This window comes from Apteryx mantelli, chromosome 3 (assembly GCF_036417845.1).
Source record: "Apteryx mantelli isolate bAptMan1 chromosome 3, bAptMan1.hap1, whole genome shotgun sequence".
Classification (NCBI taxonomy): domain Eukaryota; kingdom Metazoa; phylum Chordata; class Aves; order Apterygiformes; family Apterygidae; genus Apteryx; species Apteryx mantelli.
The window spans coordinates 67,240,084-67,264,585 of record NC_089980.1 but is presented as its reverse complement, the minus strand read 5'-3'; the positions used below and the strand labels follow the sequence as shown (position 1 = coordinate 67,264,585).

The 24,502-nt window shown below is 37.6% G+C and overlaps 1 protein-coding gene across 1 annotated transcript in view; it reads right to left on the bottom strand.

The window, feature by feature from the left end:
* Positions 1–24,502, bottom strand: part of ESR1 (estrogen receptor 1) — a 174,868-nt gene that overhangs the window by 32,075 nt on the left and 118,291 nt on the right. The window contains exon 5 of the mRNA XM_067294757.1: positions 23,149–23,484. Coding sequence (XP_067150858.1) covers positions 23,149–23,484 — 336 coding nt within the window. The remainder of the gene's footprint in view (positions 1–23,148; positions 23,485–24,502) is intronic.

The following is a 24,502-nucleotide window of genomic DNA, read 5'->3' as shown; positions in this document are numbered from 1 at the left end:
CAAAATTGTATGACCCTACCATCCTGCAAAAGAAAGGCCATAACCATGCACAATAGGAATGAGCAAGCCCCTTTGTAAACTGGGAGTCTGGACCATTGCCCAAAGGGAAGGGTCACCATGAAAGAATACAAGGCTTGCTGGAAAGACTATTAGGTAGAATATATATCCTTGACAACAACACAGAAAAGGTTTATGCACTAAGTTGTTTGGTTACTGTATGGAAGGATATAAAGCTCAGCTGGCTTTCATGTATTGCTACTCTCACATACATTGTGAAGTATGCAATACTCTGAGACAACTGCCAAATATATACATAGATACAGATATACAGACACAGATATATGCCATATTTTACCAAATATTTTGAAACTAGTAAGTTTGTAACAATGACTTTTGACCTAATAAGTAGCTTTCTATTTCATCAAATACAATTTTTTAATAATTAACATTCTCTGAGACCCAACACCCAAGTGTCATTGCAGATTTAATCCTACGAACAAAAAATTATTCTACCACTGTCACTATCATCTGAGGATCATTTAATTACCATCATTTCACAGCTTCTACTAAAACTCTTAAGATGCAGGTATAAAGTGGCTATTCCTCAGACTATTTTTCTTCCACCAACAAATCATAAAGTGATCTTCTTTTTTCATCTGATGCAATTACAATCCTATCTATATGTTTATAGCATACGTCTTAATTACCATGATGGTACCTAAAGTATAAATTTTAGCCCATTTTTGCAAAGCAACAAGCAACATTGTGCCAGAAAGGATGATTCTTGCTCTCCAGCTGCTTTAAAGGAAAATGAAACAAAAGTAGTAAAAAGATTAAAAAGCAATACCAAAAGCCCATCCAGCATATCGGATGCTTATGGCAAAACAGCTTTCTCAGGCTCCAGCGATTTGCAGCTCAGGGACTTCTGTAGCCAGAGATGGTCTTTCTGTACTTAATGTTCCTTAACCTTTTTCCTCCAAGTTTGTCCAGCTGCTTTTTGAACCCCGGTAGATTTTTCATCCACTTCAGATTTTTCATATACTCTGGCAGCAATACACTCTGGCAGAAGTTTCATACCTTAAGTTAACACTGTGAAAATAATCGTCTCCTGTTGTTTGTTCTGAAAAATCTCTTACAGTCTTTTGATGTCCCTAATCATTTTATTGGATGATACCATCATTCCCTAAGTTGTCATCTCCCTCATGATTTTATTGATTTCTATCACATCTCTGTCAATCTTTTCTTTTCCAAACAGAACAGTTTTAGTATATATTTTCAGTCATTCCTCAGATGAAAATTATCTCTTTCACCTTTGAACATCCATATAGTCCTTCTCTAAGCATTTTCCAGTTCAATTATATTCTTTCAGAGGAGTTGAGACTAGGACTGTGCAGTGTTTCAGTCCGTCATATGTCTTCATCACCTTAGTTGATTTCTTATCAGCAATTTTTATCACCAGTATTCACTCCTTTTTTTTCAGATAACTTGAACAGAGTAAGCACACCTATCAGACCTCAAAGGTTATCATTTTTAAAATGATCTGTCTGCTTGCCTAAAATCTCTAATCTGATAGCAATAGGAATTTTTATAGTATCTTCTATAATAAAAAAATACATAATGTATACTATACAGAAATGTCATGGAAAATTAGAACATTCTACATCATGTATCTTAAAATTGCATACATTAACAACTATCTTCTTCTATCTTATTGCAAAGTTTTCAAAAGTAGCAGCAATCATGGGAAAAGGCTGTTATTTACAATCCAATACAGTATCTCAGCTATGCAACAGTCTTGTACTAGGCCACATTTGGAACAAAACTCTAATTAGGTTGGCAAAGACAGTGGGAAAGTAGTGGTTAGTGCTGCTACATAATAGCTAGCAACCATTCAATAAAACAACCAAATTAAGATAGGTTTATGCAGACACAAAATGTCTAAATAGATGAAACAGGAAAACAGAGAAATAATTCCTACAGCAAATTCCCCTCCCAAGAAACAGCCTGCAAGAGGAAAAACAGCATCTGTTTCTCCTAACCTAATCCACCAGGAAAGGACCAATAGCTCAGTCATCACTGTGAGAAGCCGGTTTGACCAAGACATGAAACCTGTGCTGGCTGCAGCAGGGAAGATGCGCAGCTGGGGGGTAAGTGTCCACCTCTCCATTCTGAGCAGAGAGGGGCCACCACATTGATCTTTGGGCATAAGACAAGGTTTCTGTCCAAATTTGCATGGGTCACTTGGACTGATCATGCCCTAAGCCTGGTTAATTAACCTCTTAGTCCAGCTAAGTAGCTAAAGCTTACACCTTGCTTATAGACTTGTCTGTACCCAACAGCAGCAGCAGGGCAAACCAGAGCCCAAGGACAGGTCAGTCAGGGAATCACCAACACTATATTCCATATTCCAGGAATGTCAGTATTCCCAGGGCTATTTCTGCAATGCTGCTTGTTCCTTCTTTTTTCCACAGATCTTTACACCAAAATAATTGGAAATACTTACTTTTAACCTCTCCCCCCTCAGCACATTTGAAGAATGAAATGGACATATTGGCCTAATTGCTGACACAACTCCAATGTTTTAAATCAAGTCCTATTTTGAGGACTGAAGATCAATAACTTCTAAAATCTAGTATTTTGGATCCAAATATTTTGCTTAATAATTATATATTCTCATTCTTTCAATTTTTAAAGAGACAGCTGTGCTTTTGTTTCTGTAAGTGGGGTCAGAAAAAAAATTAACTACAATTTGCTACGTCCCTGAGAGAAAAGTCTGAAAGGCTGACACAGAGCAAGTGGCACAATTGTAAGAGACTCTAAACACTGTCTACTCTTTCTTTCAGAGTTCTCTCTCTCTTTTCACTGCCTGTGTGATTATAATACAGCAGAATACAAATCCAAACTTATAAACTCTCTCCTCTAAGCCTAAACAGTCTGTCAGAAATGAAAGGAGATGAGATCAGAGAGAAGAACATCAGCTCTTAATTACTGTTAGTTATTTAAAAAAAAAAAAATTATTTCATATTTACCATTATAAGCCCTACCAGTTGTAAGCCTCTTTCTGACAAATAACAGTTACCATTTACAGCCATAAACATAATCTCAGTTATGGATGTTGCAGGGGGTCACATTTGTTGCTTTTATTTCAAATCCCATTTTTAGGAGCTGGTCAATTATGTGTCCACCTAAAAGCTGCACTGTGACAGTTCCAAAATGTGTTTGTCAGCTGAATGAGAACTGTTTCAAATATTTTTTCAGTTGTAGAAATTTGTAAAGTATTACCAATTTGATCAATACTTCTTACTTTCACAAGAAGCACATATTTTTTTAGGCCTGTCTGGTCCATATCTTTTCTGGATTAAGAGAAGAAAAAGCACCTGAAGACACTCCTGGTTCAAACAGCTAATGCCTCATTCAGGGAAGGAATCTCTCCTTCCTTCTTCTGATGCACTGCACTCTAAACTATGATGCACAAACCTACCCTGCGTACATCACATGTAATAAATACTGTCTTACATCAAATTTCCTGTGCCTAAGCAAGCTTGTAAAGAAGTTATCCAAGTAGGACTTAACTTACTCAAGGCCAACACTTGGCCAATACTCCAAAACCTGGATTTAGGGCCACAAAAGCACTTAAGTGGTAATGACAGATAATCGCCACTGGTCAGACATACATTATCTTCCCCAGACAAACCCTTGCAACATTTACATGAAATACTGCTGTCTTGCCTCAGAAAAATGTCAGAGGTCCCCAACGCAGCACTACAATGGTTGGCGTTGCTCCTGGGGAGATGCGCCCCGCACCAGCCCAGTGGTGGTGCCTGAACCCCCACCCCGGGCGCCAGCTCCCAGCTTGGGAGTGCTCTTGTGGATTCAGCGGGTAGTAAACTCTGGCCGAACAGCAACCCTGAGTGAATTAGTCTATAGGATTTGATTGCCTGGGAAAATCTGCCCCAAGCTGATGGATGGCCAGGCCACGTGTCCGAAGCTGAAGGTTTCTCCCCCACTGTCTCTCCCTTGCACAGAAAGGGTTTGGAGAGAAAACAGCTTGTATTGAAATGTAGCTCCAGCCTATGGCTGAAATGCAGCACCGACATACCCTATGAAGCCAAGTGTTTTAATTTCCTGATTTTCATTGCATGTGTCAGTATGTCTGACTTGACTAAAACCCAGTTTTTATTTTGCAACTGTTTTGCTTGGTTAACAAAAGAATATTCCAGAAAGTGCATTACCAGTACCAGTTGACACAAATATGTTGAGGCCTTTCATCAGGGAACATAATAAATGTAATCGGCACTCACATAGCACTTTACATTTTCAAAGGGCAGTAAAGCCATTAAGTATTATTAAATGCATTTTACAGATAGAGCACAGAGAGGTTAAGTGCCTCGTCCAGGAGGAGCCAGGATTAGGATGGAGATATGGCAGGCTCTTAGCACACTCTCTAAACCTTTCAGCCACAAAACCTTTGGGATGCAGAAGTCTCTTTGAAATCAAGTGCCAACTCTGTTTCTTGCAAATCAATAAAAAGGAGACAGCCAGAAGCAACTAAATTTGTCTCAAAGAGAAAAGAAAAGAAAGCCTCGCCAAATTAGAGCTGGGGGAAAATTGTTTAAAATGTGAGCAGAAAACCTGGATGCAATGAACTAAATAAGCATTGATTCTTTCCTGGTTTTAAACACACTCAATATATGAAGGCTGCCTGCCAGTTTGCTAGTGAAAGTTTATTACACTGTTTTTATAAAGCAAAAAGGGATGTGTACATATATTTTCTCTGCAAGAAACAAGCATCTCAAAAGAGCACAGCAAAATGACTTTCATTATTAAATGACAATTTCCTGTAGCACTGCACCAGTCATTGTTTAAAGCATGTTAATTATCATTCATCCCTGGACTGCAATCCAGATGTCAGAGACTCAGGCTAGACTTTGACAAAAGTAAGAAGCTCCTTTACGGTGCCTTAATCACTGAGAGCTATGTTTTTTCTCAGGGAGGTCAGGCTTGCCAATAAAATGTACAAGGCACTGCCTGCATACAGAGAGTGAGATACCTGAAGCTGTTCCCAATGATTTTAAGTGTAGGAGCAGACTGTCAGCTCTATGTTCAGGCTTTCCATTTCAAGTAAGTTCTCTGAATCTTTCACTACAGAGGTGAAGGAGGATACTGTGCAAAATTTATTACTTGCAGCCTAAAATACACAGGGTAAAGTATCATATCTAATTTTGTTTTATTGTCTCAGCAACACCTATTTCCATTACTCTAAATTTTTACCAATATTCAGGCCAGTTGCAAGTAGGGTTGAGTTTACGTGAATTTATAATTTTTGAGAGGTCACTGTTATGCAAACTGTTTTCCATCAATAGCAGATCCAGCTAAAATCATTAGTGGTACTGATCATGCATTCTTGCCTGACTTTTATGAACACAAAAGACATGCACATAAATACAAGCTGTCCTCTCCACCTCGTTCTTCTCTCTTCTCTCCCCACCAGGGCTGCTACTCTCCTGGTCTATTCTGTTGATTTAACTGTTCATCTAACTGCTTGAAATAACACGGCAAGAAGAGCATGAAAGGATAGCAATGGGCAGCCAGGGAGTAGCAACCGCTTAAAATCTGCCACTGGCAGAACCCTTTACGTAAACCAGCCATGAGTTTTAAGTTCAAGTCCGGCATGACATGGATTTTTTTGTATATTCGGCTGCTGCCAAGAGAGAGTAAGGCTTTTAGCATTCAGGTGATCACCTTACTAAAATACAAGTCTTGTGTTCCAATAACAATCTAAATCAATGTAAATAAGTGATGGTTTTGTAGGTGTTAAGAACAATCATTTGAGCAAAAGCTGTCTTTAAGCAATCGTTCATCAGTTGTTTAAGAAAGCATATAGTCACTGGAGGGGGAAAAAAGGGAAGGATACTGAAGTAGACCCTTTCACAGCTTTTTGGATGACTCTGGTATGTCCCTGTGAGATTTCAAATGGATGCTTCAAAATATAGTTTTCAGGGGAGAATTTTAAAACCAAAAATCAGCCTGCAACACTTCCTAGTTGCTTTGCCCCTCTTTTATAGGCTGCACCTACAGTGCATGCTTGCAGTAAGGTGCTTTGGGTTGGCTGGTACTTAAACAGTACCAGTAGGCGTAGCAATGTATGATTTCCCATGGTGTGGCGCAGGCTTGCTGAAAGCAGGCTTGGATAAGCATTGCACACGTGGTGTTTGCTACTGTTTCAGGAGACTGGCCCTTGCTGGATTAACTGTAAGAGGACTTTGAAAAACCTCAGGGTAGACAGAGGCAGTGCAGATGTCTTGCACGCCCTAATGTCATCCGGGTGACAAGACAGGGGTGGCAAGTGAATGAAACTCCAGATTAAAATGTATCTGGAGACCTACTCTGCCACAGATGGCTCGCTTTTACCTCAGTTTCCCCACTTACATTAGAGATAAAAATATCTCCTTTGTTCAGTCTTGAGATCCATTGATTAGAGGAGCTATAGAAAAGACCTAAAGATTATCATTACACATTTAAGAACATTTGGGGTAAGAGATACAATTTGGTTAATTTTACTTTACAAGGTAACAGACTCAATGATCAACTTCAGCCATTCTTTAAAACCACCATTACTGATATTACAGAAGCAATTAGCTGCTGAAATTAATGATTGCTAACCCTATTGTTTGACAGTTTCTAAATGTCTCTAAACTCCTGGTTTTATATTTTTGATTATTTCTAGGAATTTTTTAACTCTACTACTATTTAAATTTTCATCATTTCCACTTCATCTACACCTGGAAGCATGAGAAAAGTCAGTTTGGAATTTAACACATTTTTGACTATAACAACTTTCACTTGTTAGAATTAGGAGTTTTTCCTTATCCTTCCCCATCATTCATAAAACCCAGTGAATAAAACACTAAGTTTTCTGCTCCACAGTCTATTCCATCCCAGGACCTACTGTACTTACTGCTGAAACAATTAACATTCATTCCAACAGCATCTGGAACTAGCAGTAAAGTGGATTATTTTGCAACCCAAGTAAAAGAAGGAAAAACTGTCAAGCCTATAGTGAACTTGAAGATTAAAACTGCTTCAAGACTACAAATAGAAACTGCTCAGAACATAACGTGCTGTACCCAAGAAATGAAGCATAACCTCAGAGTTCATGGTCTGGTCATTCTTTATAGTCATTAGGAAATAAAACTAGCTAGACTAAGGCACCTGCATCCATTTTATTTCTTCAGACAGTTCATTTTTGGAGAAGTCCTACTTTTGTCTATTGCTCATCTGTGTGAGTAACACAAACTATGTACATATACAAATAGCTTCTTATTCATTGCATTGGCTTGTACCACTATCAAAACAGAAACATAAGCATATATAAGTAGGGCTCATATGTTTATTTCTGGTCCTGTTCTTTCCACCCCTACACAACTGGTTTTGAACAGAACCCAATCTCCGAAAAATTATCCAAGAAATTGTAATGACACATCAAAGAGAAAAAAGACAGCAAAATTAATGGCAGCAATTTCCTTTAACCACTACAACAACAAGAGCATTTTAGCAGCTGTGTGGGAGTGTCACCATATGACAGAGCAGAGGAATACATTACAGGGAAAGCAAGACACTGGAATGCAGCTGACCATTTATATTCATTTTCTTGTCCAGGGAAACCTAATAAGTTAGCAAGCCACATGTTCCCAGAAAACACATCATTCACTTAAGCCCCTCTTGTTGCACACTCTTCTTCAATGGATAACAAAACCACAGCAAATTTCAGCATCTGCCAAGCTTCACACAACCTTAGGAAAATCAAGTTGTATGCACCACCAACTCATGTTGCATGCACCAGCCATATGCATTTATACAAAACACAGGTATCGCACTTGGAGAATCACCTCCTTGTACTCAAGCTCCTATATTGCCTCTGAGACATACGCTGAAGCTAGAGCTGGTTGGAAGTCCTCACAGAGAACATTTTACACGGGAAAGTGACAGGCTGACAAATTTAAAACGTTCTAGAAAACTTGTCGACTTCCACAAAATAAAAAAATAATCAAACAGTCTAGGTAGGTGCTATCAGGGGACACATAGCATTCCTATCAGCTTTCTTATCAGGTTTCAGCACTCTGCCTGGCATCTATTCCTCCTCAAGATTGTGAAAGATATCTAAACATCTATTAAATCTAGGCCCTTTTTTGCAAACTTCTTTTGTTCTGATTTTAAATAAGTGACATGGCCCTGGACAACCTGCTCTAGCTGACCCTGCTCAAGCGGAGGGGGGGGGTGGACCAGATGATCTCCAGCTGCACCTTCCAATCCCAGCTATCCTATGTGTGATTCTGTGTGTGACTAAAATATTCAAAATCTTAATTAAATGTATTCTTTTCTATTAAATAAAATGTTTCATTTCACCTGAAACAGTTATTATCTCTCAAAAAGCTTAAAAATGTGATTTCGTAGTAAGCTAAAATAATTCTTTTTTATTGTTTGGAACTGCCAGGAAACAAAGAAATTAATTATTCACACAACTCTGATGGAGACATCTGGAAAAGCTTTGGAACAGTGTACAAGTTCATCCAAACTAACTGGACCTATAAACCTTATTTATCATCCTGTGTCAGGACTGGAAAGTTGCATGGAATTCCACTACATTAAAAAAATCATAGTAATATCTTCTAATAAGTAAAACAGCAGAAATTAAAGAAGAAAAAGAAAGAAAAACTAGATGAAAAATGTGTAACTTAAAATTCAGAAAGTTATTCCTCTAATTATAATGCAGTATTTTTTTCAAACTATAAAAAGTGGTAATTTTCATCTTCTCCATTTACATAGAATGTTTGATCTATTTTGTTTTTCTTCTGTCTTTTACCTGCGTATGGAACATGAATTTGACAGATACTTCTCAGATGAAAATAAAACTGCTGGCTTGGGTCAGGAGATAGAACCATTCCATACAGTTTAGGCACAGACCAAGAGAACATTTTATGAATAGCATCACCATATTGACCCTCAAGACATGGTTTGATTAATATACAGAAGGCTTTTTCAGGCTGAAAGCCTCTGTCCTCAGAAGCAGAAGAACTGTGTTTGGTGCAAGAAACCTGAGGCAGCAAATATCATCTGATTGCTGCCCAAATGATGCTGCCCACATTTGATGTTATCCAGAAGGTTTTTATGGCTATTACAAACGTTTACAGCTAATATATGTTTATAAGCTCATACAACACACTTAGACATGGTCCTACCCCTACAAAAGTCAGTTACACTTAATCCACTTAGAGAACTGGGAGCCAAGAGGCACAGTGTCAGGCTGGCAGTTTGTTAAGAAGAGAGGGATCACCTCATCAGAATTATATCGAAATAGCCAGGGAAGAGCTAAGACACTTCTGACATCCTGCTATTGAATTATTTCAGAGAGGTTACTGACAAGCTGATACCACTCTGTCTGCCACCTACTAAAAATCCGCATTTAAAAGTGATCTTCTAGGAAAGCTGGTAACAATTATTCACTGTCAGCTGAAGAAGAGCAGACCTGAATACATCAGATTGCAATGATGGACTTTTACCAAAATCTCTCAGAAGGCCTACTACTGATAAAGAACATAAAAAAGGCTCATCTGGAGTTTAAAGAAAAGAGTGCTATGACTGATCTGTCTGCTGAAATAAGAGAGTAAGTGAAATGTACTTATATTGCCAGGCAGTGTCTCATTCAGATGTTAATGTTAGGATCTTTCTTGAACACTTGATTAGAAGTGGCCCCTTCAAAAAAATAAGAAATGCTTAGAGTGGAACAAAGGTACAAAAATAGAGAAGAAACAGAGCTGAGAAACAGAACAGATGTCAAATAAATTATGTAGTTTACTATACTGCATTATTTCAGGCTTGGATATAATTCAGTTTTTCTTAGAGATACCTAAATAGTGGCATCAAAGATCACTTCTCAAGATAGGCTTGCATAACAGCTGGATAAAGCACCATACAAAATTTCTGGAAGAAGTAAGAGAACTTGTGGCTATAACAAGCATAATAAAAACATAACATATTTAATTCATATTTATACCTGTAGGCTAAGACTCTTCAGATTTGTTTTTGTTTGTTTCAGAATAAGTGGGTTTAGCATGCTTCACAGCACTCCCATGCAGCAGATAAAGTACTGTAATAGTTGTTTAGGCATGGATAAATTGGCATATTATAAGAGAGTTGCACAAATTTAACACAGGGAGACATTGGCAGAGCCAGGAGCAAAACTAGGGTTTCCCAATGGTAAGGCAACATTCTTCCCAAAAGGCCCAGTGTAAAAGAATATAACCCTATATATGTACTTGGAAAAACAAATGTGCATTTGGTATTCACATCAGAGTCAATGATTCTCCGTATCTGTATTCACATGAAAACTAAGGGGGAAAAAATGAAGTCACAAGAGGCATTGATAAATACGCTATGTTTTCACTGACAGCTCTTCTCTGTCAGTTGAGAACCTGCCCATGCATACAGCTTTCAACATGTGCAAGACATTAACACATTAATACTAGTGGCTTATTCCACCATCATTAAATAAGATATACTACAGCCTTCCTTTTCCACAGAACTTGTATAATTCTGCCTTGCAGAAGAGTAGAAATCGGTCATTGATTCCAAGAGTTTGCCACATGCCTATATTGATCCAGGTCACTATCTACCACCCATACAGCACAAACTCAGCCCAGAGAACTTCCAGAATTTGGTGTCTTCCTGCAAGACAAAGACAGAAGAACAACTTCTGAAAAATAACTGATAGGATAGGCGACTACAGGGTAACTCAGCAGAAAGTAAGCCAGAGGCTTCCTGTATCCTCCAAACAGCACAGGCAAATGAGCAGCCAGTCTGCTTCTGTGCAGCACAGTCTCTTGCACCCCAGGAATGGAGGCAAAGCTAGTGACTATGACCCTCAAGGAACTAGAGTGCCTCTTGATATAAGAATTTGGGGTCTTCTCTAGCCTTTCAAAACAAGGAGCAATGGGAAAATTACCCTGCTGCCTTCTCCCCTCAGCTCTCTCAGCCCCTCACAGCTCTGCCATAATATTTCAGAACATACTACAGAACAAACGGGAATATACAAAGCAGAAGATGTACAACGTGTACTTTAGCAAGCAGCATAAAGACTGTAAACAGGGGCAGTAACTAGAAAATTCTTGTCTTTTATATAGGAGAGATTAGAAAAGACCTCTTGGTTAAAGTAGAAATAAAGAAAAATTAAATTTGAAAAAGACCAAGCTAATACTGTATTTTACTGTTAACAATACAGATACATGAGTATTTCTTTTTCCAGCACCTTCATCTTAACCCCTGTCGGCTCATTCCTATTCTAGTGTCAGCCTCTCATTTCAGCCGGCTCAACTTCTTGGGGGTGAACTGGACTGGGGAACTCCCCGGAGTTACAGGTGACTCAAAAAGAGCGGTTTAATTTTAATCCGGGTCAATTCCCCCATCCTGCTACCTGCGCAGCTGCCCAAACACTTCTACCACAGCAACGCAGGTGGCAGCAGAAGGGCAGGAACTGCTTCAGTTTCACTGACACAAGCAGAAATACTTGTGAAACTACAGCCAGAGCATCTCTCTACTGCAGCTGATGTAAACCAGTAACTGCAATCCCATCTTCATCCCCCTCTTCCTTGAGTTGTACATACACGTGTATTTCTTTGACCATGCAGTGAGGCATATTACTATTTTGTAGGGCTTTTTGTAGATCAGCTCCCTTCAGCAGCTCGTCACAGTTGTATTAGCGTAATGCCAATGATGCCAAGGGGCAGTAACAGCATTTGGGGATGAAGGAAGGACTGGACCATCGCAGCCAGGCTTAGACCTGTTGAAGCTGCCATGGAAGTGCTGCTCACAATTTGCATTAGGACTAAACATACATTTAAATCAGCAGAGATTAAACATGTAGTATTCTAGGGCATAAAAGACCAACCTAACATGCTAACAAACTATGGATTTTAATTTGCAGTCAGGTTTTTTTTCCATCAATGCCTGCAGACCTCCAAGCATGTGCTATAAATCTATGTGAAACACATAAGAAATATTAGTTCTGTAGTAATCAAAGGGGATTTTTGAAATAGGTCAGACATACTCAGTAATACAATATTCATTTATATTAGCATTACAATATTAGTGTGTGTATTTTGACTATATTCTGGTCAGTTTTTTCTAATGTAATGAACATAACCAATTAGACTGTTCAGTGTTTTAGTAAACACTTGGCTCACTTGTTGTCAGCTGCCTATACGGCCATTTCTCAACGGGCAGCCATGTTTTCTGAAGGATAGCAGCTGTTGTAGAAGGCACTTCATTATTAAGCTATTGATAAGATTTAATATTCTCTGGAAAATTTATCATTAACCTGGTATGCCACACTCACTATCTTTGTGAATCAAATAAAATGAGGTTTCTGAATTTTAATTTCCTAAAACACCTCAAATCCTCCAAAACATAATTTAACAGGGGACATAACACATTTTGTCTAAAGTCTAGGCAAGGCTTTGAACTGCAGTTTTCCCCTCATTTATATTCTAACCTTATTCCTGGGCAGGATAGTAAGTCCAATTCAAGATCTTAACTCGTCCTTCCTGGTTCTAGGACTTCTTCATTCAAGGGGCTCAAGCATCTTTAGACCTAGATCTATGCTCTGGCTGAAGTCACAAATAATTCACCTACATCTCCCTGCTGAGGACTGTGGTGGACAGCTACATTTCTTCGAAGCAACAGAATCATCTGTAAGGAGGACAGGAGACAATGTTTTCTTAGCTGAGAATGAGGTCCTAGAGGAACAAGACAATCGCAGACTTCTCATTCCCCATTCCAGTCTGGGATATGCTTCAGCTTGCTTTCACTAGCATAAATTCACAGCAGTCCATAACTAAAACACAGACAAAACAACATGCTCAATACACACAGTCCATTTCCTGGAAAGATAATGAGAGAAAATAAATGAACTGTGTAACAGATGTGTCATATAAAGCATACTGTAGTGATGTATCAGGAATGAGAGAGTAAAAGCCTATCTAGAAGAAGTCTACAATAAATCTTTCCTAGATATTTTTACGTATCTTAAAAACCCCTATATGTCTAACAGGAGATTTTAGTGAATGACTCACTTGAACAAAAAATTAAAGCAGATAATATTGAAATAACCTCTAAGACTGGAATTACAGCCTGTTGTGCTCAGAGATGTAGCACTGGAGAGAAACTAAAAGAATTAGGCCGAAGTTGTTAAACCCCAAGTAAAAGGACCAATTTGTGTGAATTATGTGAACAAGGAACAATGGGTATGTGCGCATGCACATACATATCGCATCAGTGCTTTTCAACAATTGCGTATTCTTTTTGTAAATTATTTTAAGAAATAAATAAATCAGGAAGGATCATTACTTACTGTTTACTTAGAGTGGAAATTAATGAGCGTTTCCTGGAAAGCTCTGGGGTTCAGCAGAGCTGAAGACTCTAAGACAGATATGTTAGTCCAAGAGTGTAAATTACTTATCAGCTAAAGGAAAATATAAGGAAATATTTTTATAAAAGGATAAGCTGTAATATTTTATTTCTAAAAGAAATAAAGTATTTCATTCCCTTAAGTTCTTGGCTAAAATATCAAAATTATTACTGCAGATGCTCATTTTTGCCTCTCTGTTTGCCAAGACCAACCGAATTTCATCTTCAGATGTTTATTACCAAATGAACATGTATATTACTGAATGACCAGTGAACTCTAATATGTAAGTTTTTATTGTTAAAAGAATGTTAGCTGTTCTTTATCTGTTGTGTGTTATTTCTCATCTTTAACTATATGACAAAAAGGTAAACAAGATTACTCATAGGACATTAGTACGTCAATTTTGGTTGCTGAAGATATTTGTTATTTGAGACAACTTGTCTTGAAGCCCCAACATTCAAAAATTCAAAATGAGAATTCAAATATTTTTTATCCTGGAAGGTTTAGAGTAGAGTTGGCCTTGTAATAGCACTTTAGACCCTGATTCTAAAATGACTTTGTACATAAGGAACTTTGCCTATGTTGAATAGTTCCATAAACTTACCAAATGTATTTGGATATCTGCATATTTGTAGAAACAGAGATTTACACATTAATTTGGATTCAGGCTTAAATTTAAATTTCAGCACATACTCAGTTCAGGGATATTTAGATGAAGAGATGTATTTGAGGTTCATTGCTCTAAAGAAGGCCATTAAAAAAAAAAAAAACTTGAGTAGAAAATAATTATTGTGCTGAGTTAGTAAATGGACAGCTTTGGATGCCTGTATTAACTGTTTTTTAAACCATTCACTTCCACAAATGCAGAAGCGAACTAAGACTAACAGCATTCAATATCCAATGGGCCAATTTCTCTTTTTTTTGGCTTAGAGTATAGAACTCCGGGAAAACATGTCGTAGCACTTAAAAAGAAATACTGGCATTCTTATTGAATAAATGTCATGCAAAAATTTTGTTAGGTATATTTATTTTTTTCTAAACTTCAGAAACACACTTCACGTGAGAAAAGAAGTGAACTTTTACTGCATTTTTCACGCTCACCTCCATCTTAATAGAAACTCATTTACTTAGAAGAAGGGCCACAACCATTTTTTAGTCCTTTGCACAGAGAAGAATAACTATAATTATGCAATATAAGTAAAAGACAGTCACTTTCATTCTATATCTCTTTATAAACTTGTATCTGATTACAGCTCTTCTAAATTCAAGGAGGCTAGAGGGTTGGTTAACATGCTTGATTCAATAGCTTTTGGCAAAGTCACCTCTCTGCAAATTAACTACCTCTGTGAGTGAGATGACATTTTCTATTTCTATAACACTTTCTATTTCTATTCTACTGCACTTTTATAATATCAGAAAGAATTACTGACATTTACTATGCTTTTAAACAAAATATCACCTCACATGTGAAGTACAGCTCCTAGTTATAGCAAGGTTAGCCACAGAACCTTCTTAGAAAGGGAAGCAAGCAGATTGGGGAAGCTGCATAACAGCACCAATGCATGACTTATTCTTCAGAGTCTCATTCTTTTTCTGGACAAAGAAAAAAATTGGAAAGTTACAGAATTAGCTTTGGGAGTTCATTAAAAAATCTAGTAAAAATAAACAAAAAATAGGAAATGTATAGTTGCAAGATATGTATTACAAAACCCTCAAGGAAATGCTTCTAATCTTATTCAAAGATTCCCTTTCCTTCTGATTAGGGGCATGACATATTAAATCTTACTTATATTCCTAGAATTTAAAACAACAAGCAAGGTAGATGTCAGGAGAGAAAAAAAAGTCTTGAAGGCATGTGCTTCAAGTCCAATCAAGGCAAGCATTTAGTTCGAGGTCCTTGTGTAATGGGCAAGCTGGGGAAACAGTCACTATCCAGCCTGAGAAGAATGTTGATTTAACTGTTGTCCTGGAACAGTGGCTTCCTCAGCCATTCAGTGTCCCTACCTGTATAACATTTCTGTCTCTGCAGTGTGAACTTTAGAGTCATCTACACAGCAAGTAGAGGACACTGAAGGCATCAGTTTACAGGACACTGAACATACCTCAGATGAAGGAAGCAAACAGTAATTCCTTTTATTTGCACGCATACAAATATTTCACTAGAACATGGGCTTTTACTGATCCCAATGTTCTGTATTCGTGTTACCTGCCTCACAAGTCCACCCTCCTCTTTACATGTCTGTGGCGTCTTGCCTACAACAACAACTGGCCCTACCCCAGCTCACCCATTACTCGCACACAGTGTCTCCCCACCTCAATCTCAAAAGCCTCTCACAGGCCCTGAGGACAGGCCCTACACCACGGTTCAGCAGTGCCCAGTCTCAGGTCTGGCCTACAGACTGCACACACAGCACTCCCCTTAATAAACCTGAAATGTAACATTAGCAAGTGTTAAAAATAATTTCAGAAATTCAATCTAATGGTAACTCCATGTGAAACATTTTGGGAATAGAAAATGTGACAGAGAAAAGAGATACTTGATGGTGTTAACAGGCAACTATTCAACCTCCTGGAAGCCTTAACTTAGATATAGAAACCTTGATGACAAAAAGACAAGCTAGGACAGTGGTTCTCAAACTACTCTTCTCTTCACTCCGCTTCCCCTGTTTGAGAATTTATGCAGGTGAAATGCCTCAGTTTGAATACATTCTTGAACACCTCACTGCCAGGAAACTCCCAGGGAAAGAGCGGGGCAGGAAGCTCTGAGCCTACACCTAGGAAGGGCAAATGGTTCAGGGAGAGTAGACAACAGCACAAGTCTCTTGCTGTGGCGGAGTAATAGGCAACAAACAGACCCCTCAGCCCTGAATAAGTCACCATCTTCCAACAGGAGCCCTAGAAATGAGTAAGAGACCTGGGGATGAGCTGCTGAAATAACTAATGGCTCAGCTGATGGATTCCCAGCATCTTCTTCTTCTGATTCTATTGTTTGTGCAGACTAATTTTTCTCCCAGATGGAGCCTCCATGGTGCTGGTCAGCTTGCTAATCCAAGCCCTGATGCTGGCATATGCCCCCTTGCCTTCCCAGGGGCTCCCTAGAGTTTCAATACCAATGCATTAAGATATATTCCATAAATTTCCAATCACATTACATTATTCAAAGCCTGTTTTTCTTTTTAATTTTGCTTACAATAAATCATTTCATGTTTTTCCTCCCATTATTGTCTTCCAGTTTCTTATTATATCAAACATTCAAAGCACTGATTATTTATATCTCTGATCCCACACATACCTACAGCCAAAGTCTATGTTCCTTTCTGAACATTTCTGCTGAATTTTTCTTGGCTTTGACATTTTTGCTACTGACACAAGCCTCCTATGCACATAATTCTCTCAAAATTCTTGCTGTTCTTTAGAATCAGCTTCTTTCCTTTGTTATTTCACCTGCAAACCATTGTGCCACACTGTCTGGTCCATTTTTGTACTTTAAATTTCTCTACAGGAGGAAATACACCTCACTGCACTTCAAAAGCGCTAAAAGGCAATTCTATAAATACTAACAACACAATCTACTTGCAAGAGCAAATTTGTCTCATACAGCACCCAGAAGCTAGGGGAGAAAGAGAGGGGTTTTTTTGTGTGTTTTTTAAACACAGTATAGGCATAGACAACAAAGATGCTTTCAAGACTAAGAAAACAGTGATGGAAAGCTTTTATTTGATATTCAGTAATTTTAACTTTACTCTGCTGCCTCTCAAAATCATGCTATTGCATGTTACCTGTCTCAGTCTGGTGTTTAAATTCAAATGATGATAATATGATAAGTGATTGCTTTATTCCACTATAAGGATTGATTCTCATCTCTTACATTCATGGTAATGAACTGAAACTTCACAGAAATGAAACTAGCAAAAAGCAGCTTTAATGTAATATCTGGGTGCTTGTTATCATTTCGCATTTACTTGCGGATCTATTTGCTTCCTCTATTTTTCTCTATGAAGTCAGGGAAGGAGTTAGGGTACCACTGCATCAGACTAAAGTAACTGATAGGCAGAGATTTTTAGAGATTGTTACAAGCCTCCACAGCAGACCCAACTAGCCAAAGGAGAAGGGACAATACAGCAGATATCTTGGAAGTTTTATTAAAAACTATTACAGCAATTGCAGGTCATTACTTTTTTACGCTAAGCATAAATTATCACCAGAAGGATCACTACACTTAAAAGCTCTATAATCCGTCCTGCACCTAAAGACATATAGGGTTATTAACACACTATCTAGTATAGAACTGCTTTCCTTCCACAAGCTCACATTTTCTCTGCAAAGGTTTGGTGTCAGCAAAGCACAGTGTAAAAATGTGGCTATTGTTGGCCTCTTTACACACTGTTCCTAATTTAACAAACAGAACAGTTTAGAAGGTCAAATAAGAAAACAATATCTTAAGAAAATAGCAACTTCTGTAGCTTTGAAACAAAAAATTCAGTGCCAAAATGTTTATCTCCTCGGTTCATGAAGCCATAAAATAAGTACAGCACCGTGAATCATCTCAAAACTTCAAAGCTTGTATGCCCAGCATAACATTTTAGGGCTATTAAACTGTACAGCTACTGTACTTGTAGTAAATAGTTATACAAGATTGTAGCAGCAGTGCCAAAGATTTCACCCTTACAGCAAAATTTCCTTAAAGTTATACTCTTTACCATGAATTCACTATGTAAGTTCGTTGCATATCTTAACATCTCAAGAGCTTCTCTACAAAAAAAGCATTATTGACCATCGCATTGAAAATATCAGAATCCCTTACTGAACAGAATACTCCAAATATGGAAATTATATACACAGTAAGTGAATAATAAAATACAATGTGTTAATTCCTTTGACATATCAGCATTGCTATAGAATAGCAAATGTTCTTGCTCACTGAAACAAAGACTACGAGCAAAATTCACTAAAAACCCTGTTCTATGAGAATAAAGACTGTAGTATATCCCTAACATGTTATACAGGCCAAGAAGAGAAGAAAGTCATATTTTTCAGGATTATATGATTCAGAAATGAGCAGAACCTTTATTGTCTATTCTGATACCATACTTGAAAGTGATTTTAGTGATTTATCCTAGTTAAATGGTAAAAGGCTCAATTTACATGTGTGTGTATAAACTCTAGCTCATCACAATCTGTTTGCACCTGCCTTGTGTGCAGCTGCTGGCTATTCCAGCTAGCTGGGGTAATCAGAAGGCACCACTGCTGTCTTAAAGAGACCATTTGGGAGGATTTAAGCCAAAATACTCATTAGGCTATGTAAAGAGGTCCTGGGGAGTATCCTGAATTTTTTGCATATGTCATAGGGCACTGTACCAGGGTTTTTTTGTGCATGTCATCTGGCAAACCCACTTGCACCAGTGGCCAAGGTTTCAAAGAAAAATTAAAACAAACTTTAATGCACTTGGCATACTATGAATTGCATTATCATGGGACAACTTTCTTATGACCTCAGCTAACAGTCATGTTATACTTAGACACTGAAGATTATTCTCTAAGGTTATGCACAAGAAGCTGCTACAAACTCTCTTTTCCCTAGCAATTTGTTAACATCACCAGGACTGCAGGGTCAGCTTAGGAAAACTTGTTGACATGAAGTCAAAAGTTCAAACTAATGTTGAACAAGTTACAAAAAATAGATCTAGATCAGTTGTCACAATGACTTCCCAATCAGGGCGTGCCTGCAGAGGTATTCACCCCAACTTGGAGACTGTCCTCAGCACGGCTCTACTACCAACCTCTGTCTCTATTATACTAGGCAGCCCATCACAAATTTATTTTCATTATTCCTTTTTGTAAAATAGATTTCCATCTAACCAGCCCTTCTTCTAACTAGCTGTTTTTTCTTCCATCAGCAGAAAGACTGGCTGACCAAAACAAGGACTTTACTAAATGCTTTGACATACTGCTTACAGCATACACAGCAAGATAACCTCCAAACAAATCCCTGGAAGTCCTTACACTTACTTGTAAGCTGCATCTTCATTGCATTTCTACTCTTTTAATATGAACTTCTCAATCTACCCTCAGTCCAGCCACTCATATTCACTTTACTCCTTCCTTGCCCTTAGCCAAGTGCCTGCATTTAGGTAAGTGAACTTGTGCAATGTTTTGAGAGGTGCACACAGGTAAAGTTGTTTCTTTTAACTGCCTTTCTACCGGTAAAAAGCATAATTGGTCTTTAGAAAAAAATGTTTTCATCCTAGATTCTGAAGTTTTAAACCTTAGTAAATTAACAGAGAAAATAACTGAGTGGAATCCCACAATTCTGTTTTACAAAATTCTTCACATAACAGAAAAAGCAGTTTTTCAGTTCCTATTTGTTTATGCATAAAGTATATAAAAATACTCTCTAACAAAGCAGTATTACATAATTCTTAGCAATAAAGTAGTATTCAAATGCAACACACAGCAGAGGTGAAAATATGATATCTATTACCTGACATGTTTCTGTTAGACTACAGTTATTGCTAGTACATTCCAGTAGAAGAAAACTTAGGCAAACAGTCTAAGCAAAGGCTCTGCCTTTGAAAAGTGATCAGTATTTCTAAGATTTAATAGTGCTAAAGAACTGCTAAAGATGCTAAAGATTAAATAGCTGCTAAGGATACTGAACCTTTGCTAGGACCAAGTGACAGATTTAAGAACAGATTTCAAGCTAGGTCAGAAATTGCTACTCCCAAAACCCTGTTGAGAACCTTTTTTTTTTTTTTTTTTTAATTACATTTCTAAAACACTTTAAGTTCTGCTTTTGGTCATGCATACAGTAATCCAAGCCATGACCCCAACCAGCTGGGTGTCGAGCTAACACAAACTTTCAGAATGCCCAAACTATTCATACTTCTGTCTCTGTCGTTTTAGGACTTTGATTCAGCACAGTTTTTCATACAGTGCCTAACAGATCAAACTGTGGCTGGGAAGGGATTTTTTTTGACCCAAGTTCACCTGTTTTATATCAAACTTCCCCTGTTAGAGTACTTACTCATGTATGTACATAGGTCATTTGTCTCAATTTCTTCTTAAGAGCTACTTTGGCACTTAACAGGCACATTTATTTAAATGTAAAATAGACAGAATATATACAAATATGTGATAACCTCATGCATTTGCTTTTCAAATTTCGGAAGATTGTTTAGGAAATAAAGGTATATTTAGTAAAGCAAGCTTTTTTTTTTGATCTTTACCAGATGTAATCATCCTGTGACAAGCAGTTTTCGGAGATTTCACAAGTAGCTTAATTAAAAATAAAGAATAGATCTGAGTTCCCTAACACAGTCATTATGTATGTAAACACATTTTGATTAATTACATTAACTATCCAAATCAAATGTCATAGAAGACAAGTGTTTCCAGCTGGAATAGATTTAGACAGCATAATGATTTTAGAATGTAGCATATTCATGTTGGGTGTAAATTAACAGACTTTAACAAAATTAGATTAAATATGTGTGTAAAATCAGTAGAGAAGTCATCTGAATTTACCTGTTTTGATAATGTATAGATTTAATCACTATAGACACACACTCATTTTTAAAAAGAATTTTGTGAAGGCATGAGCCAAAGTGAATATAAATTAACAGGAAAAACTGCTCTTGACTCAAACAAATTTTGGATCAGGCCTTCATTTTTTTTATACATTCATACCATTGCAACTTTGTCAAGGATAAAATTCTCATGTGATTTCTTATGAGATACAATGAGAAATGAAACACTCACAGGTTCTCATTGATCATAGCTGGAGCCCACAAAGTGACATGTGAAAAGTAGTAAAAAGGGAACCCATGAGGACTGGAAAAGACTCAGATTTTATGGGTTATTGATTTACCAGGAAGAGCCTTGCCAAGTTTAAATGAAGGACGACAGGAAAATGGCATAACCTAGGTAATGCTGTCGAGGTAATGCACTCCATAACAGTCAGTGAGTGAAAGCTGTGGTAGTGTTCTCTCACATCCCTTCACAAAACAGCTACATAATTTTCATGAACTAAAGGCCTACAATAAAAATTTAAGAGATCAGAATTCCAATGAATTACAAAGTCTAAATTACCATGTATGCTGGTATTACTATGAAGCTAAAATTACAGCATGCACAATATATTTTTAATAAATATTTACATGTTAATTTATGACAAGTAGCCCTGGAGACTTAATTCTTTGTTTTAGCCACAGAACAGCTTTTCCATTAACAACATAATCCTCCCCAGACTGCCCTGTGAGCAACTTTCAATTCTAGTGAACTTCAGAGACTTTTAAAATGTCTATTCATGCCTCAGTCATACTGCTTGGATTGACACCAATTGTATCAATTGTGGTAGCATACTGCAATATGTGCACTGAATTCCATAAGTAATAGATCAGGGATAACTAGTCCATTTCACATAAACTGTTGAATCTTTTCATTTTCAGTCATGATAGACAAGGAAAAGGTTAATTCTGTGACCAAGAAATGTCTTTTGGACCAGTTAGTCCAGCACACCTGCTTTATAATTTGGGTTGTAGCAGTTATGAAATCTAGGAATGACGGAAAAGTGAGGTTTGTGGAAGGAAACTGCAGTTGGTTCTTTCAGACCAGCTATTTAACTGGAAAAGTGGAGAAGTTTTCTGGCTCAGGGTCAGTGAAATGATCCAGGTTAAAAATAGCCCCCAGACTTAACTTAAAACAAGTTATAATTAAGTTAATGAAGCCAGTCTAAGCACAGGATCCTCCCCAAAGAGGAAACTTGCTCAGTCTTGTCGGCATTAGGGATAGCATTAGTGTTCAGACAACCATGTCGTTACCCAGGGCAGGAACTAATCCAGATGAAAATTAATACAGCAAAGAAAATAAAAAGAAACCTTAAAAAATGGTGAACTTAAACTAATTATGAAACTGCTCTCTCATTTAATTGACATTAATTAATTAAACCACATGGAAGAATAGATAATGAGCATATGTGTAATTTACGGTCAACCAAAAATATACCATACTTCCCTCAATTCCAAAATTCCCTTCTAGAAATGAGGGGTTAAAGCTAAACAACCATGATGCACCAAAATGATTAAGATAAAAACATTCAGTTTCAGTGGGAAAGCTTTTTTTCATAAAAAACTGCTGTTCTATCTCTCCGTTTTCAGACCTGAAACTCACAGATCAAATGTTTGAAAAAGATAAACCTGGCAATTAAAATAAATAACTACTAGCTACTAATATTTATGGGATCAATAAAGATGATGATTTTATGGCATACATTACAGACATCTGAGCAACCCTTTTTTCAAAAGGGGTCTAAATAGTTAACATAATTAGATTAGATCAAATTGTTTAGATTAGGCTGTTGCTAATCTGTTGCTAAACTTGACTTTTGCTGTCTGTTATCTGAAAAAAGGATTTGCATCCCCAAAACCGTACCACATTCTATAGTTTGGGGCAAATAGCTTTTCTTGAAGAAATCTTCCTTTAAAAGTCACTTTCATTGCCATATAGTTTTCTACAAGCAAACATAACCTGAAATTTATGATGTTTTTATGCATTTATACTTAAGTGAACAGTTTGTGTGAAATTAGGAAATTAAAACCTTATGTGGAGACTGGAAAATGGTAGATGTCATTTTTTATTGATTTGTCAAATTGAGCCTTTTACAGTCCACTGGGGCTTTTTTTCCTTACCTGGAACTCTCTTTGCCCAGTTGATCATGTGCACTAATTCTCTGTCTGCAAGGCTGGTCAACAGGGTCATCATAGAGGCTTCATTGAAAGGTCTACTAGGGTCATACTCAGAATAAACTATGGGCGGCTCAGCTTCCAGCAAGGCACTGACCATCTGCTCTGCTGTCAGGGACAGGGCCGGACTGTTCTTCTTGTTATGCTTAACCACAAGTGGACTCGTCCAAAGGGTGGGAGCTCTCAGCTCTGTAGAAGAAGCCTCTCCATTCCTGGAATCCTGTTCCTCTCTTTGACGTTTTTGTTTCAGCATTCGCCCACCTCTGCGGTCTTTACGGATTCCTGGAGACACACAAGAATATAATCAACTCCTTGAACACATACGTTACCTACATATGGCTTCAGCCAGTCAGCAGATGTTATTGACAGACAAATGTAGCATTAACTCCTGGTTTAATTTGTCAAGAATCCTTCCTACATATGGTATCTGACATGAGTAGTTGGGAAGAAAAATTATTTCAAAAAAGTATAATGTTAGGAATACTGCTCTACTTGATAGAATTCAGATCAAATGGGCTCAAACATGACTGTAGACCAGTGGCAATGTGTACCTACTTTTACTCCACAAAAGAAAGTCAGTAACTGGAAATAGAAATGTATTTCCTTACAGTACAAAACTTCAAAGTTATGTCCTAAACTCTAGCATGCAACTACCTGCAGTGTCTTTTTCCTCAGTGATCGATCAATGATAACTTAATGATCCGGGCAGGCCAGATGGATGACAAAAGTAGCTTTCCAAAACCATCAAAGAAAGTTTTGCTCAAGTTCTCCAATTATTTTAACTAACCATCATGCTATTACTGAGGAGCATGAAATCTCCATAATTACATAAGAACTATTCAAAAAAGTTCTCATCATACAAGGATTTTATATGGCAATAAAGAGTGCCCTATAAGCAGATAAATAAGCATGATAAAGTAAGAGGAGGAAAGGGAAAATAATTGCAACCACAGAATCTAATGAGGGAGACCTATTGTCAAAAGGTTGTAACAACTGGAACAAAAACTGTCTTTGTCATTACATTTCTGCAATGTGCTTTAGCAGTGTATGCCCCTGAACCTTGGAATCACAGAATCACAGAATCACTGAGGTTGGAAGGGACCTCTGGAGATCATCTAGTCCAACCCCCCTGCTCAAGCAGGGTCACCTAGAGCATATTGCACAGGATTGCATCCAGGCGCATTTTGAATATCTCCAGAGAAGGAGACTCCACCACCTCTCGGGGCAACCTGTTCCAGTGCTCTGTCACCCTCACAGTGAAAAAGTTTTTCCTCATGTTAAGATGGAAGCGTCTGTGTTT